Source organism: Streptopelia decaocto, assembly GCF_964273445.1.
Source record: "Streptopelia decaocto genome assembly, chromosome: Z".
NCBI classification, from domain to species: Eukaryota; Metazoa; Chordata; class Aves; order Columbiformes; family Columbidae; genus Streptopelia; species Streptopelia decaocto.
In genome coordinates this window covers 37,403,786-37,418,258 of record NC_138657.1, presented here as the reverse complement: position 1 = coordinate 37,418,258, position 14,473 = coordinate 37,403,786, and the positions used below count along the sequence as shown (strand labels likewise).

Genomic DNA, 14,473 nt, shown 5'->3' with positions numbered 1-14,473 from the left:
GTGTTATAGACCCATAGATACACCCCCATAGTGACATATTAGCTTCGCAGTGCAGAAATGATCGGTTAAGTCATACATGAACTAACAAACAGGACTACACAATAATTTAGGGTAAGATGGACCTGGGAGGTCAATTAGCCCCTTCTGACTAGTAAGAAACAGACATTTCTCCAAGTTTCTGGGGTTTTTGTCAGTGACACTGTGCAAGTAGGAAGAGCGTTTCCTCCAGTAATTCCTAGGAAATACGTCACGAATCTGCTGTAGAAACCAAAACAAGCCATTTTACTAATTCGCGTTTTGTTGTTGTAGCCCCAAGCGCCGAGTAGCAGCAACGCCTCGGCCGGTACCCTGGGCGGACCCATGGCCGCTGCGGTGACGGGTGCGCACGGCCCTGCGGTAAAGCAGACCGGGACAGGGTCTCATCTAAACGTATTTGCGCAGCACCAGCCACCTACACAACCGCAACGGCTACACATACCGGGAGGTCTCAAAGACACCCTGCCGCCGCAGCGCCACCCTGCTACACGCTGACAAGATGGCGGCGCCCCCACCTCTCCTGCCCTCCCGCCCGCCCGCCGGCGCTCCCGACACGCACCGCGCGGCTCGTCACAGCCGCTCGCTCTCCCCATTGCTGAGCGGGCAGCGGGGCTGTGCCCGCCCGGCGCCGCCCCCCCACGCCGCTCTCCGGCACCGCGGCGGCGAGATGGCGCTGGAGGCGCGGGGGCTGGAGGTCGACGTGGAGGATGGAGAGCTCTCTGACTCGGACTCCGACATGCCCGGCGCCGGCTCTCCGGGGGAGCTGCAGCAGGTGAGGAGGGGAAGGTGGCAGGCGGCGAGGCCCAGGCTCCAGGCGGTGCCGCGCCACCCCTGGCGCCGGGCCGCGGAAGGCCCAGCCGGGACAACGCAGCGAGAGGGCCGCAGAGGCCCCGCCGCCCGGGGTGCTCCGCTCCTGGCCAGAAGGCAGGAGACGCTGGGCGAGCCCGCTGGCGACAGGACGCGGCCGAGGCCGGGCGGTGCTCGGTGGCTCCGGGAGGGGCGGCCCGGGCGGCTGCGTCAGGGGCTCTTCCCTCGGGATGATGCTCGGCCCGGGAACCGGCGTGTTCCTCCGTGACCGTTCACCCGGGAAACGCGCATGCTGCCGGGGGGCGGGGAAGGCTTTTGTTGTTGCTGGGCAGCGGGTTTGGTGAGCAAAGAGAGCGCTCACTGGTTCCCTTGGCCGCTTCAAGAACAATAGAAATAAACAGTTGTAAAAACGCGTGAAAGCAAAGAGTGTCGACTGCTGCTTTCCCTTGACGTCACAATTCTTTTGCATTTGTGAATAGCTGAAGAAATGTTATTTGTTTTCGAGTGTCTTACATTGCTTTCATGCTGGCGTATGTTTATGAGGAACTTGTGGTGCGTGGGCAGGAAAATATTTCGAAATAACATAAATTATGATACTGCATGTGGAAGGATTTTAATTTTCTTTAGTTATTTTGATTTATTTGCAATATAGTTCTGGGACATGTAGCACAAAATAAATTATTACAGATGTGGGATTGTTTTTAATGTATGTAGTTGTTAGTGTATTTTATTATGGAATACATTTTATATTAAAGGTTTCTATTTCATAGCATGATAAAATAAGCTGAAGAATTTATTTTCTGATTTCTCCTATTTCTAATAGGAGAAAGAAGAAATGGTGCCAAAATGATGGTGACAGCAGTGAGGTTAAAGAAATAACTTTTATTTCACCTGAAACTCAAGAATGAGGTCTTATTTTTAAAGATCAAGGGACAGAATTTAACTTTATGATAGAAAACCAGTTAGGAAAAAGAATTTTAAGTAAGGAAAATGCTTGCTTCAAATTAGCACAGACATCAAGACCAAAAGTTTCCAGCAATTGGGACTAGGAATTCTGGGTTATGTTACCCTGGTGCTATTGAAGGTTATGCAAATTTGAGCAGGTTTGGCATTCATGTTTTAGTTTATCTGTCAGCTGTGTCAGGAAACAGCATTTCTTGAATTTTTTTGTAGCAGTGGGACCTTTTTTGTGAAGTGGGTTGAAACATTTAGGGATTTTGCCATAGTGAGTCTTGTGGTGTCTTGTTGGTTTAAAGGAAGAAAACACCAGTTCTTCTGTAAGGTACTACTATCCCTGGCTGGTTCTGTCCTGATTGAACCAGAATTACACTGTCAGCTTCTCAAAGATAGAGCAACATCCAGGTTTTATGGGTTTGGATTTGAGTATTTTGGTCATTTTTTCTTCTCACTTGAGTCTCTGAGAACACTGCTGTGGTTGCATATCACTAGTTTTGACTCCTTTCAGACTCTGGAGAGAATATTAATTTCTATAGCGTTAAAAAAAACAAAAACAAACCAACTTCTGCTAAGTGGCCGTGGTGATTGGTGATTTGCTTTTTCAGTAATTCTTAGAACTGCTGCATATTGCATCTTTATTTGATTTGGGAACTTTAATAGCTTTTCCAGTCTCATAATAATTTTAATTTCAAAATACGGAAGTTTCATAGCATGCTCCTGTCAACTGTTGTTCAAAGGATGCTCATAGAGGACTTCCCAAACAGTCGCATGAGTCAGAATCAAGTTTGCTACCTAATCAAATCTTTGACATGACTTGATAGCTCTTTTAATTTACAAGAGTAATTAAATTAATGGCATTTCCTTTTTCATTTCAGAAATTACATGATGGCAATGATTCAGGCAGATCACTCCAGAACAACATTTCATTGTGTGCACCAAGTGTTCCTTATCGGACAACCAAAAGTGTGGGTTCAAGTGATGAAAGCTTTTCCGAATCTGATGATGACAGCTGCCTGTGGAAACGAAAACGACAGAAATGTTTCAACTCTCCTCCTGCTAAATCTGAGCCTTTTCAGCTTAGCCAGAGCCACCAAAACCAAACTGCTCTAGGTGGCAAGAAGGTCAACAACATTTGGGGTGTGGTGCTCCAGGAGCAGAATCAGGATGCGGTGGCTACTGAACTTGGGATTCTTGGCATGGATGGTAGTATTGACAGAAGCAGACAGTCTGAAACTTACAATTATTTATTGGCTAAAAAGCTGATGAAGGAAGCTCAACAAAAGGAGGCAGAGACTTTAGATAAAGAACTGGATGAATACATGCATGATGATAAGAAAACATTGCCAGCAGAAGAAGAAAATAGGCAAGGCTTTCTCAAGAGGAAGCGCCCTGTAAAAGATAGACTGGGTGAAAGACAAGAAATGAAATACAAAGGAAGATATGAGATAACGGAAGAAGATTCAGAGGAAAAGGTGGCTGATGAAATTGCTTATCGGTGAGTTTAATAACAGTGTATCTTCACTTCCTTAACTGTTGGTAAACTGTTGATGGAAAGGAGGGGGGAAAAAAGCTTTCTTCCTGCTAAGTATGTACGATATCATAGCAGATTACAAAAAATAGTAGTATCTTGTGTGCATTTCCAAAATTATGGGATTAAAATGGAGCATTGTGGTTTGTATCTTGTAGGAGCATCTGGTAATACTGTCTAATTATTTTTTTTTAAGGATCCACCAGAATGGTTTTATTATTTGAGAACAAGGGCAAGGAAAAATGCTGTTTCTCATGACAAAGATATAGTGCTGCATTTTTTTAGGAGGTGCCCCATGAGTGAAGACGTGTTTGGAGTTTATAGCACTGAACACCTGCTGTGGTCACCATGAAAATCTGGATAAGTTATAAATCTTTGAAACCATAGCTGACTAAGACTGTGTAGTATTTTGGAGAGCACAGCTTCAGAATTACACGTATTCTTTACGTGGAACATACTTGTCTTAAGAAAACATTTTGCTGCTGTTATAACGGAGGGCTGTGCCAAGGTTAGACACCAGCACAAAATCAAGCCTTTCCTCTTTCTGTGTTGTGAAACTGAGCTGCAGTTCTGTGCTAATTTATGGCATATGAACTCTTGCTCTGGACAAGTGCTATTGATTTGTGGGCTTATGATGTTTTCCAGTGGGAGTACATACTTTGACACAGTGAATTGTATATAAGCTTCTCCCTTTATGTAGGCTGACAATGAAAATTTCTGTATGAGGACATCGTTGCTAACAAAAGAATACAATTTAACACAGTAACATTGCCATTTTTTTTCATGTTTGCATTTTATAGGTTATCATAGATTAATCATCAGACTGTTTTTTTCTTAATTTCGTAGGTTTGTCTGACTGGCAAATAATCCAGGGGAGAATTTTTACACTTAATGGTGTCTCCAGTTAATTGTTGATTTAACTGTAAAAGGTGCTGTAATTTTAACTGTTTAAACACACAGCAGACTTTTATATGTTCATTTCAGAGATGTATACAGATCGTTGCAGTCTCTTACTTGGTTTAATCTTTCACATAGCAACAGAAGAAAAATAATCAATGCACTTTCATTGAAACAAATTTTAAAAATATGTGCTTCAGAAAAAACTATTCCTCAGAAGCTCAGTATTTTGATATCTGATTCAATAAGCCATTGAAGCACATTTACATGTGTAGAGTCTCTTAATCTTAGCACAGTTTTACATTGTACAGAATGAATTATTAATTATGAAAATTCCATGGTCAATTTTACTCCAGAAATTATACTAACAAGAAATGTGCCTTTTGGTTTTTTTTTCCTCTTCTCTAAGGCTTTGTGAGCCAAAGAAAGACTTAATTGCCCGAGTAGTAAAAATAGTTGGGAAAAGAAAAGCTATTGAACTGCTCATGGAAACAGCTGAAGTGGAACAAAATGGTGGACTGTTCATAGTGGTAAGAAAAATGTAATATTATGGGTTTGCAGTGGGACACACACACACAACTTGTAGAATACTTACGTAGTACTGTTGCACAGCTTCCATGTTGGGCAGGCACTCTCAGAGTTTCATGGCCTTCCCCTACCATGAAAGTCACTTTATAAGTACTAAGGTAATTTCTCAGCAGGATTTGAGTAAACAATGCAATGAATGAACCTGGAAATTACCCAACTTTTTGTACCGAGATTAGAATCTGATTTGCAGTGGTAACATTGGATCTGCTACTCTGTCTCCCCTTGGGATCTTTTCCCTGGCAGATTAAAGAGTCAAGGATTCTGAAGCTTGAATAAACGCTTGTAAAGTTAGGATCCAGGTAAAGCCTCTGGTATGTTGCTTCAGTAAGTCAGGTGGACGTTTGACAGCACTGACTTATCTACTGGGTTTATCAACATGCCATCAGAGGTCAACATACTCAGTATTTCTGTTATCACACTTGAAGAATAACCTTCAAAAGGGAGTCTGTTAGCTTTATTAAAGAACCATTGGCTTGTGTAGCAGTAGAGCAAAACTGACTACTGATTTCTGTTACAAATCATGGTAAAAATCCAATACATAATGGTTAGATTATCAATTTCTCATTATATTTTGGGTTTTTTTTTTCATAATGAGCCTCAGTGCAAAAAAGGTTCAGAAGAAAAAAAAAGTGAAAAGAAAATAGTAAGTATTTTAAAGCATTTGTTTATAATTCACATGTTTTAAGTTCCATCATTGGAAGTAAAGAGGAGGAGAAAAAAGTGGAGATGGAATAAAAAGAGAACCAACCCGACACAAAGAACAAACCACCACCCCCAACACCAAAAAAAACCCAACCAACCAAACAAAAAAAAAAAAAAACCCCACACAAACAAACACTTTCCAGTTAGTGACTTGTCTTAGAAGCAGTCTAGTGTCATGAAGGATTAAAGTATTTATTAACAAATATTTGCAGTGGAGATGAAAGGATGTAACTCCTGGTGGCACAGGTTCCTTTGGCTGCAGATCAGAGAACGTCATTCAAAAGGCAGATCATACTGATTTTCTTGGTTGGGATATTGTGCTGATAGGATGCTAAAAGTATGTAACATATGCTGTTTTAAGAACATACTTATAAATTGACCTCTGTCTTAGAAGTTTTGGATTGTATTTTACTTTGTTGATTAGCAGAAAATTATCACATTTAATACAATATGAGAGCACCGGAGTAACAATTCACCTTTATATACTATGAATGGTAATTGTACAATAGTATGGTAATTAGTACTTATAATTTACAGAGGTTTCATATCTGAGTCAGTTTGTGCTTCAGTATGACACATTGCACCAGTGCTGTTACACCAAAAAGTGTTGAAGCATGGAACTAATGTGTTGTGGGGAAAAACTTTAAAGTACCTATTGTGTTCATATACCTTAGAAAGAAATGGAAAATCCTGCAGATATGTTGTAGAACTGCTGAGCAAAATAAATTTTTAAAAATCTACATAATTTTATAAAATTAATTTTTGACATTTTACAGGGTTTACACATTAGGGGTGTTCTGAATATTTAGCCTACTATATACATTGTTGCAGATAATTGTGAGATTAGTTAGAATACTATTTGTGTTTTGTTTCTTCTCTACCAAAATCAAATCAAGTATGTAGTTGAACAGTTTCAGTATCATGTTCTAAAGCAAAATTTTTGTAACCTAATACTTCACCTGGCCAAATGTAGCAAGCTGGTTGTTGACCTTCTTATAACTAGTTCAGGCACGAATAATACATACCCAGGATTGGTTTTATGTAATACCTAAACCAGCAGAACTTAAATTTTTTTATTCTGTCTCAGTGCAAAGCATTGTCTTAGATACTATGTTTTTATTAACACTTACATAATAAGCTTACTAGTACTAATTGACTCTTTCCCTCTTAAGAATGGCACTAGGAGAAGAACGCCAGGGGGAGTTTATTTAAACCTGCTGAAGAACACACCTAGCATCAAAGAAGAACAAATCAAGGTAAAATTGTCAAGACTTCAGTTAATTGTCCAAAGTAAATTTTGGGGTTTTTTCTACTAGGAATGTGTTGCAGATGAGTGACTTAGGGTCCTGCTTTCCGCAGAGCAATGTTTAGATCACTTCAAGAAAAGTGCAACTTAACAGAGTACAGTAGCAAGGTTCACTCTATTACTTACTGCATGGAGGAAATATGCCAAGCAAGATCAGGTGAGCGTCATTTTAGAGTGATGTATGTGGGGACAAGAGATGCAAAAAGGCCGAGGGAGGCCCTCCTGTTGAGTCATAAGGTTCAGAATGGACCCCCTTGCTCTCTAAACTCTGTCTCAGAGAGGAGACTAGGTGCAGCTGGATCCAAACTTAGCCCCAGACTTCATCAGCTATATGAGAGACATAGAGGGTAAGGGAAAGCAGGTAAGAGATTATATGTATTTATAGCCAAAGAATTGTATGTGCACACCTGATCCCTTACATCACTTAGCTAGGATTTCAAAGTTTCATCATTCTTCATCTCAACCTGCTTACCTCTCCTCTAGGGAGTGACCTGGTTTCAGGTCACTCCAAAGTCTGGATCCTTGGTCTCATGAAGCAAACTCTCAGGCATTGAAGTTTGTAGAAATAAATAATTTAATGATGTAGTTAGCAGCAGGGTTGGCTTAAGCTGGGTGCCTTTGCAGAGGTGCCAAGCATAGAAGTCCCTGGGACTCTCAGGGACTGCTTACCTGCCCCTCACATGATGATTCAGACCAATAGTAATATGTGAGTCTGGGGTCTTCTTGCTGCTTCTTTCAATGTCTTCACACAGGCCGTTGGTTTCTTTAGCTGCAGACGTTGTTCATAGTCCAGAACCGCTTTGTGCTGGCCTTGAAAGCATTATTCTGTCCAAATGAATCCTGGTTTGCTGAGCAGAGTGCAAAACAGGCCTTATCTTGCAGATGTTCATAATGGTCTGTATCTTTGTTTTCATTAAGTAGATAACTGTGGTGGATGTGAATGGAACTTTACAACATACAGTTTAAAATTTCAGCAAATTTAGCTTACTAAGTAAGTTGAAGCAGACAGCATATTAATCATGCAACCTTCTAAGTGATTAATTCTGTTTAAAACACATTTCATTAAGCTAAATTATTAATATAAAACTTAAATTGGGCTCATCCAGTGATGATGATCTGCATCATTGCCGTACAGCATGCATGTTTAGCAGAGAGAGCTCAAAGTAGGCTCACCCAGGCTATCCTATTTATGGGATAAGGTGGCTGGCTCATAGTCAGATTGCATACAGTGGGAAAGGTATGCACAAGACTCCTTTCATCCACAACTTAGCAGTGCTCAGTGTGCTGTTACGCTCCTTTGTGTGTTTCCTAAAAGGAATTCTTGGCTCAGCTGCAGGTCAGGCCTTTACCTCCTTTGGAGCCTGTACCAGACTGCTGCTGGTTTGGCTGTTGGGAGGGTTGAGTGCATCTGTCACAAGATGTTGTGATTCAATCTCTCTCACAACTGCTAGCGAGTTTAGCTCTATATTCAAAGGAAACCAGCTTTTCACATTCCAAATACAAGCAAAAACCCAGAAGAAAATTGAATGGTTGATGGCGTGAGGCATCTTTTGTCATACAAACCTGTGGGAAAAGTATATGTAATCCTGTCATCATAGAGGTTGTCACGTATACAACTCACAGATTTGTGTATCCTTAGCACTTGACTTGCAGCTTTTTGGGAGAAAAAAAGCATGAATGTTTTCTGTATGCTATTTATGTTTTTTAAAAAATAAGCAGGGAAAGAAAGGCATGTAGCAACATTTAACTCTGCTGCATGGTATTCTCCCCCTTGAAATATGGAAGAAACGTGTAAAGTCATATTTTGCAGTAGAGAAGATGTTAATGGAGTTCACAAATGTGTGAGAGTAAACATTGTGAAACCTGGGCTCAAATTTTAATTGCAGAAGAAAATTTTCTCAAGTTGTTACAGAATCTTTGGTCGTGTTTTCTCCACAAGTCCCTCTGTATGGTAGCGTGACCCTCTGGTCTAGCACCTCTTCCTTCCAGTTTTGTATCATGAGCAAACTTGAAATGAAAAAGTGATACTTATTTACATACACTTTGAGATTGCTCAGAAATTATAGAATTATTTAGGGGGCATTTTCCTTAAGTGCAGTCTATCCTCATACTTCTGCTATCAATTATGTGCACCTTAATTAAATATTACTGAACAGTATTTGTAATAATTTTTTTTTTTTTTTTTTTACTTCTTTATGTTTTCTTTAGGAAACACTAATAAAATGAATATGCCAAACTTTTTGTTTGTTTGCTTTCTTTCAAGGAAATATTCTATCTGGAAAACCAAAAGGAGTATGAAAACAAAAAAGCTGCTAAGAAGAGAAGAATACAAGTTCTAGGAAAGAAAATGAAAAAAGCTATTAAAGGGCTTAACCTGCAAGAATATGATGATGCATCTCGTGAGACTTTTGCTAGCGATACGAATGAGGCTCTGGCTTCCCTGGATGATCTACAGGAGGGACATAATGAAGCAAAGATGGAACCTGAAGATATTATTGAAATCGATAATGCTCATGATTTGGAGACCTTCTAGTTACTCTTGATAATGAAGTGTCTAATATTACATGAGCCTTATAATCCCATGGCTTCTTGTTTTCATAAGCTGCAGCAACATGGGAAGTATTTAATGCTGAAGAACATGACATAATTCTTAGCTAAATTTAACAGCATGAAAGATGTCAATTGTCCTCGTGTTTTTTTGCTGAGTTCTCAAAAAACTGTTAAGACTTTTCTAGATAACAGCTCTGCTGTTCTTGGGGATTTTTCTTAGCCACACATTAGGTTTAGGAATTAAGGTTGTGTTTTAACAAATTAAATAGTATTTGATTTGCCGAAGCCAATGAAGTAATCAATTAAGCAATGCTCCTCATTACAGTTGAACAGAAAAAACAGTATAAAGTTAGTCTTGATATGAAAGATCCCTCATTCTTAATATGGCAGTGCATTGACAAGAATAGTAATGTTCATAGGATTAAGACCTATAAAAACAGATTGGTTTGTGAAATAAAGTTAATGGTCAATTATGTTTGAATAACAACTTTGTAAATAAGCACTGTTGAGCAATGTATGTTTTAAATTTCTGCAGGAGTTTAATCCTTCATATTATAATATTGGCTTGAGCTTCCTACCTGTTCTATATAGACTTTTTCCATTATTAGACACAGACACACACAATTTATACAGATCTTTTTGTTTGAAAAGAAGTATACTGAATCTGTTCTGAGTAGTGAGATTTTCCTAATCTGTGTTCCCCTCAAGAGTGTGTAGACTCTACATGCAGGTATAAACCCTTTGCCTTGCCATTCTTGTTTCCATGCTGCTTCTCATGCGTGCAGTAGGATAATGTGTGGCTTGCAGAAGCTGTAAAGTTGTTCTGTGCTGACTCTTAAGAAAACAATAGTATGCAAAAGGTGATTTTTTTTACTTGATGCCGAAGACCATTGTGTAGTTTTTAAGTTTGATTTAAGACAAATTTTATGATGAATACTAGTTTTAATACAATCAGAGAACATGTGCGACACTGATATGTATGACATCTAAAATACTTTGTCACTAAGTTGTGTTTTCTGTGGCTAGACACTATTTTCCAATATAAAATATTTCTGAAATATTAATGAATGAATCACTTTCAAACCCAGTAACAAACTTCTGCACATAAATTTTTGTTTGTGTGGAGTCCTTGGATTTTTAGAAGCAAAGCATATCACTAAAACGTGAAGTTAGGGTATTGAACAATTCAGTACTGTCAAGAGCTGCTGCTTAAAGGACTACAATATTTGAAGAAAGAGTTCTTCAACACATAGCACATTCCATTATATGCTTTACTAAATTTAATTAAGAGTTTTGACTTTTCTGCATTTTTCTGTTCATGTGCTGGAGCTTCCTATTGTTAAGTTAGTCATCAGATGTGAAGCACGCCTTTGCTGGTAGTAGTTGCGCTGAAATAACAAAAAGTCTACATTTGTTCATTAGCTTTCCTAACGTGTGATGCTCAGAATACTAAACTGATAACTCATGGAAGCAATTCTGTACTGTTTAATAAGTTTGGGACTGTTTATTTGCTACTAGTTTTAGGAACTGTTTGGGAACATCTTAACAATTTTCTGGATAGAATCAGTAAATTTTAATGGTGGTTTAAGTAATTATTGTTATGTAATTTGCTGCTAATGAGCACAGTGTGTTTTTTTAAATGTTAATATTTTTGATGTTGATTTCCCAGGTAAGGGGTACTGAAACAGCATGTGAACTCTTCTATTTAACAAAAGGAAGATGAGACAGTGCCCCATTTCTTCCTTCCAGTGTCTGACTAACTGGCCTTCGCTTATCTTCTGGTTTTGCTTTCTTTTCTATTTTCTTTGTCTTTCAACAGAATCTTTTTAAAAGGGCAACTGTTCTAAACAATGAGCAACTAATCTTCATTCCTATTACAGCAGTGATTTCTTTTTGTTACCTTTGATACCAAAAAGATTGCATTAAGCAGCACTGGGTTTTGTGTAGCACTGTAGTGGCTGCAATCAAGCTTTCGTTGGTTAGTGGAGTTGTTGGGCTGCTCCTTCCCTCTGCAGCCTGGCACAGGTCCCTGCCCTCTTCAGTGGGATGTACCTGCTTATATTGGTGTGTGGTGGTGGCCCAGCAGTGGCCACAGCATGAGTCTGTGTGACAGAATTTGGGACTTGTGTCAGCAAGCCTTGGGTTGAGCTTGACCAGCGTTGGAGCTGAGGACCACAGGGCTCACCACGGTTTCCAAAGGAACTGATGCAGATGTGCAAGGGTGAGAAAGAACAGGCTGTGATGCTCCTCTGTGTTGCTGTACATCTGTCTCTTTTTTCAGTATCTGACTGGGGTTACTGGAAGGTGGTGAGGGGATCCAATGGTGGTTATTTTCATTTTCCTCATCAAAACAGCTTATAATTCCCTCCTCTGTTCTCCCAAAACTACTGCAAGAATAGAAAGCGTGGGTAAGCTAGAGGTTTTTCTCTCTCAGCTCCACATAACTTGTTTAGTCTGTCCTGATCTGATACCTGCAGAGAGAGCAGTTCTGTGGTTGCTTGTTACTCCACTGTGACTTGTAGCCAAACTGGATTGTGTGGGCTGTGTCTCATCTGGGAACAGATACACCTGGATGTTCAGTAGCTGAGGTTTTACTGGCAAAAATGCTAATACAAGGGTTGGGTTTTGTGTTCTGAAGTTTCTCTGATGGGCAGATGTGATTGAGACCATCTCTGCTGCAAATGTAAACTGTACTGCTGGGACAAATATCACCCTCCATCTCTTAAGCTATAGCCGTGTCATTGCCTGAAGCAGATAGTGAAAATATAGGAAATGTGTTCTCATTTGAAAACACAAATCTTGTAGCCAAATATGTTTTTCTTCCTTATATCCCCAACTCAGATAAGAAAACAATGCTTTTTGGTATCACATGGAATATTAATTTATTAGTTTTTCAGTTTTATAGTGGATCATGAAAGCATGACTTCTAATTACAATATTACAGATTCTTCCCTTTCCAAATAGATTATCTCATTAAAATGTTTCGGTGTCCTCCAGGCTTACTTACAGTAAAAAATTCTTAAGCAAGCATGGAATGACCTGGTGCTCACTGTGACACCTTGGAAAGAAGATACAAAAAATAATTTGCATTTAAAAGTAGTGATAGTGAGATCAGAAACTGGTTTTGTCCTGCATACAGCTTAGCTGTTGTCCCTAATTTCCCAAGGTGCTGCTGAGTATCTGGAGCAAGTCATTGAATCTAGTTCCAAATATCAGGCCCCACGGCAATGCTTTGCTCTTCTCTCTGTACCATTTTCATTACTAAATCTTTTCTGCTGTTGGGTTTTGGTTTTTATATCATAATTTAAAACAAAAAAAGTGGCTCCTTTGTTATGAGAAACAGCTGAAGACAGATAGCTGGCATATGAAAAGTTACTTATTCTGCAGATGGGTTTGTTAAGGACTGTGGTTTCTAAAAGATCTACGAGAAGCCAAAAAGGGAGAGGAAGGAAAAAAGCAATAACAAGGTATAAAGGTGATGGGAAAAGTGAATGAAAAGGAAATTGCTACTTACTACAGTTGTTATGACAATCAGCGTTACGGAGAAGTTGCATTCCTTGTATTTTGTCAGAGTAAATGTTTGGAGCGGTAGACTGCATAATAAAGTTGTGAATTTTTCGAAAGATGGATTTTTTCAATCTGTCATAAAACTTCACTATAACAACACTCATATACCACCCTCTGCTGCTGCAGTTTTGACACTGAAATGTCTGCCAGAGGCACTTTTTTAAAGCTCAGTTTATTTCAGTGTACAGAAGAGAATTATATTCCTGGCTCCAGTGAATATGGGCTTACTTGCTACTTCACTCCTGTTCCCAGTTTTTAGTGGTCAGCAGCAGATTCAAGTCCATTTCTGAACCACTCTGGTGCTTCCGTGGTTCTGGTAACATCCAGACTTAGAGCTTTTGCATCACAGTTTGTTTCAGGGACTCACAAACCTGCCAGAGACAGCTGGTTGCAGTTTCGTAGGACCACTTCTTGGATCCAACAGGCAGCTGGATAGCATGTTGCACAGTGGCAACCTCTGCAGCAGCTGTGGCCTTTTGATAATTTGGACCTATGCATCCTACCAGATGTGTGACCTGCCAAGGCCCTAGGAAATTCTTGCAGAACTGAGCTGCTCAATATTTAGAAAGGACATATTTGAAGTTTTCTCATTTCCTTGTCTGCAATACTGATAAGTGCCACTTTTTCAGAGCTGTGGAAGGAGGAAGAAAACACTCAATTGTGATTTAATATGGCCAGCCAAACACATTTCTAGAATCATCAACATCCAAAGCTAAATACTGATGAAAATGAGAAATATGTATAAGTTAGGTATTCTGGTTACTACCTTTTAGATCAATGGACGGGGAAGCAGTGCTTGAGCGGATTCACTCTTCAGTTCTTTAAAGAAAAAAAGGGGGCGGGGGGAGGCAAACAGTTTTGCAGCATTAAATAAACACAGAAATTTTATATTGAAAACTTTCCCCTGGAAATATTTTTTTTTTCCCTTGAAAGCTCATTTGTGATTCCATATATCAGCATTCTTGTTTAAAACAACATTGCTTTGAAAGGTATTCTCATTTTTCCGTAGAAGTTGCACTTTTTAAGTTGCCCCCTGAATTTTTCATTTGTTCTATCAGATTTTGGTGTGATTTTTTTTCTTGTTTGTTTTGCTTTTGGTTGTGGGTGGGGTGGTGTGTTTGTTTGTTTTGTCTTTGTTTTGTTTGTTTGTTTGGGGGGGGGGGTGTTGTGTGGCTTTTTGTGTTTCTTTTTTTTTTCCAAATGATAGTACAGCTATTCACAGAAATTATTTCATATTTGTTGTTTAGTTATCACTGACAAGTTTTGCATTGACAGCCTTCAACCACTGGAACATCTTTATTCAGCGTGCAGAACTTGCTGAAACATATACTGGGGCCTTTGAAGACAGTTTGTTTTTAGAGCACCAGGAAAGACTTTTCCATGGAGATGAAAGAAAAATCCTCCAAAAAAAAATAAATGCTCTGGAAAATGTTATTTGCTGTTTCCAGATACAAGGCAACTGTGATTGCTCTTGCATTGAGAAAACTCATGACCTGCTTTTTCCTCTTAGAGCAACCTGCAGCAGCGTAGTGTGG

The 14,473-nt window shown here is 39.5% G+C and overlaps 1 protein-coding gene across 1 annotated transcript; it reads left to right on the top strand.

Moving 5' to 3' along the window:
* Positions 1-633: 633 nt before the first annotated feature.
* On the top strand, positions 634-12,994 carry PHAX (phosphorylated adaptor for RNA export). The gene is made up of 5 exons (XM_082074961.1): positions 634-808; positions 2,676-3,295; positions 4,635-4,755; positions 6,688-6,771; positions 9,085-12,994. Exons 1-5 carry the CDS (start codon positions 704-706, stop codon positions 9,352-9,354), a joined length of 1,200 nt encoding a protein of 399 aa, XP_081931087.1. The 5' UTR covers positions 634-703; the 3' UTR covers positions 9,355-12,994.
* Positions 12,995-14,473: the final 1,479 nt, after the last annotated feature.

Bases quoted from the DNA above. Each gene is read 5' to 3' on its own strand.
- PHAX (XM_082074961.1), top strand. From the start codon at position 704: ATGGCGCTGGAGGCGCGGGGGCTGGAGGTCGACGTGGAGGATGGAGAG. The intron at 3,296-4,634 runs GTGAGTTTAATA...CTCTTCTCTAAG, and splicing joins GCTGATGAAATTGCTTATCG to GCTTTGTGAGCCAAAGAAAG. The intron at 6,772-9,084 runs GTAAAATTGTCA...CTTTCTTTCAAG, and splicing joins TCAAAGAAGAACAAATCAAG to GAAATATTCTATCTGGAAAA.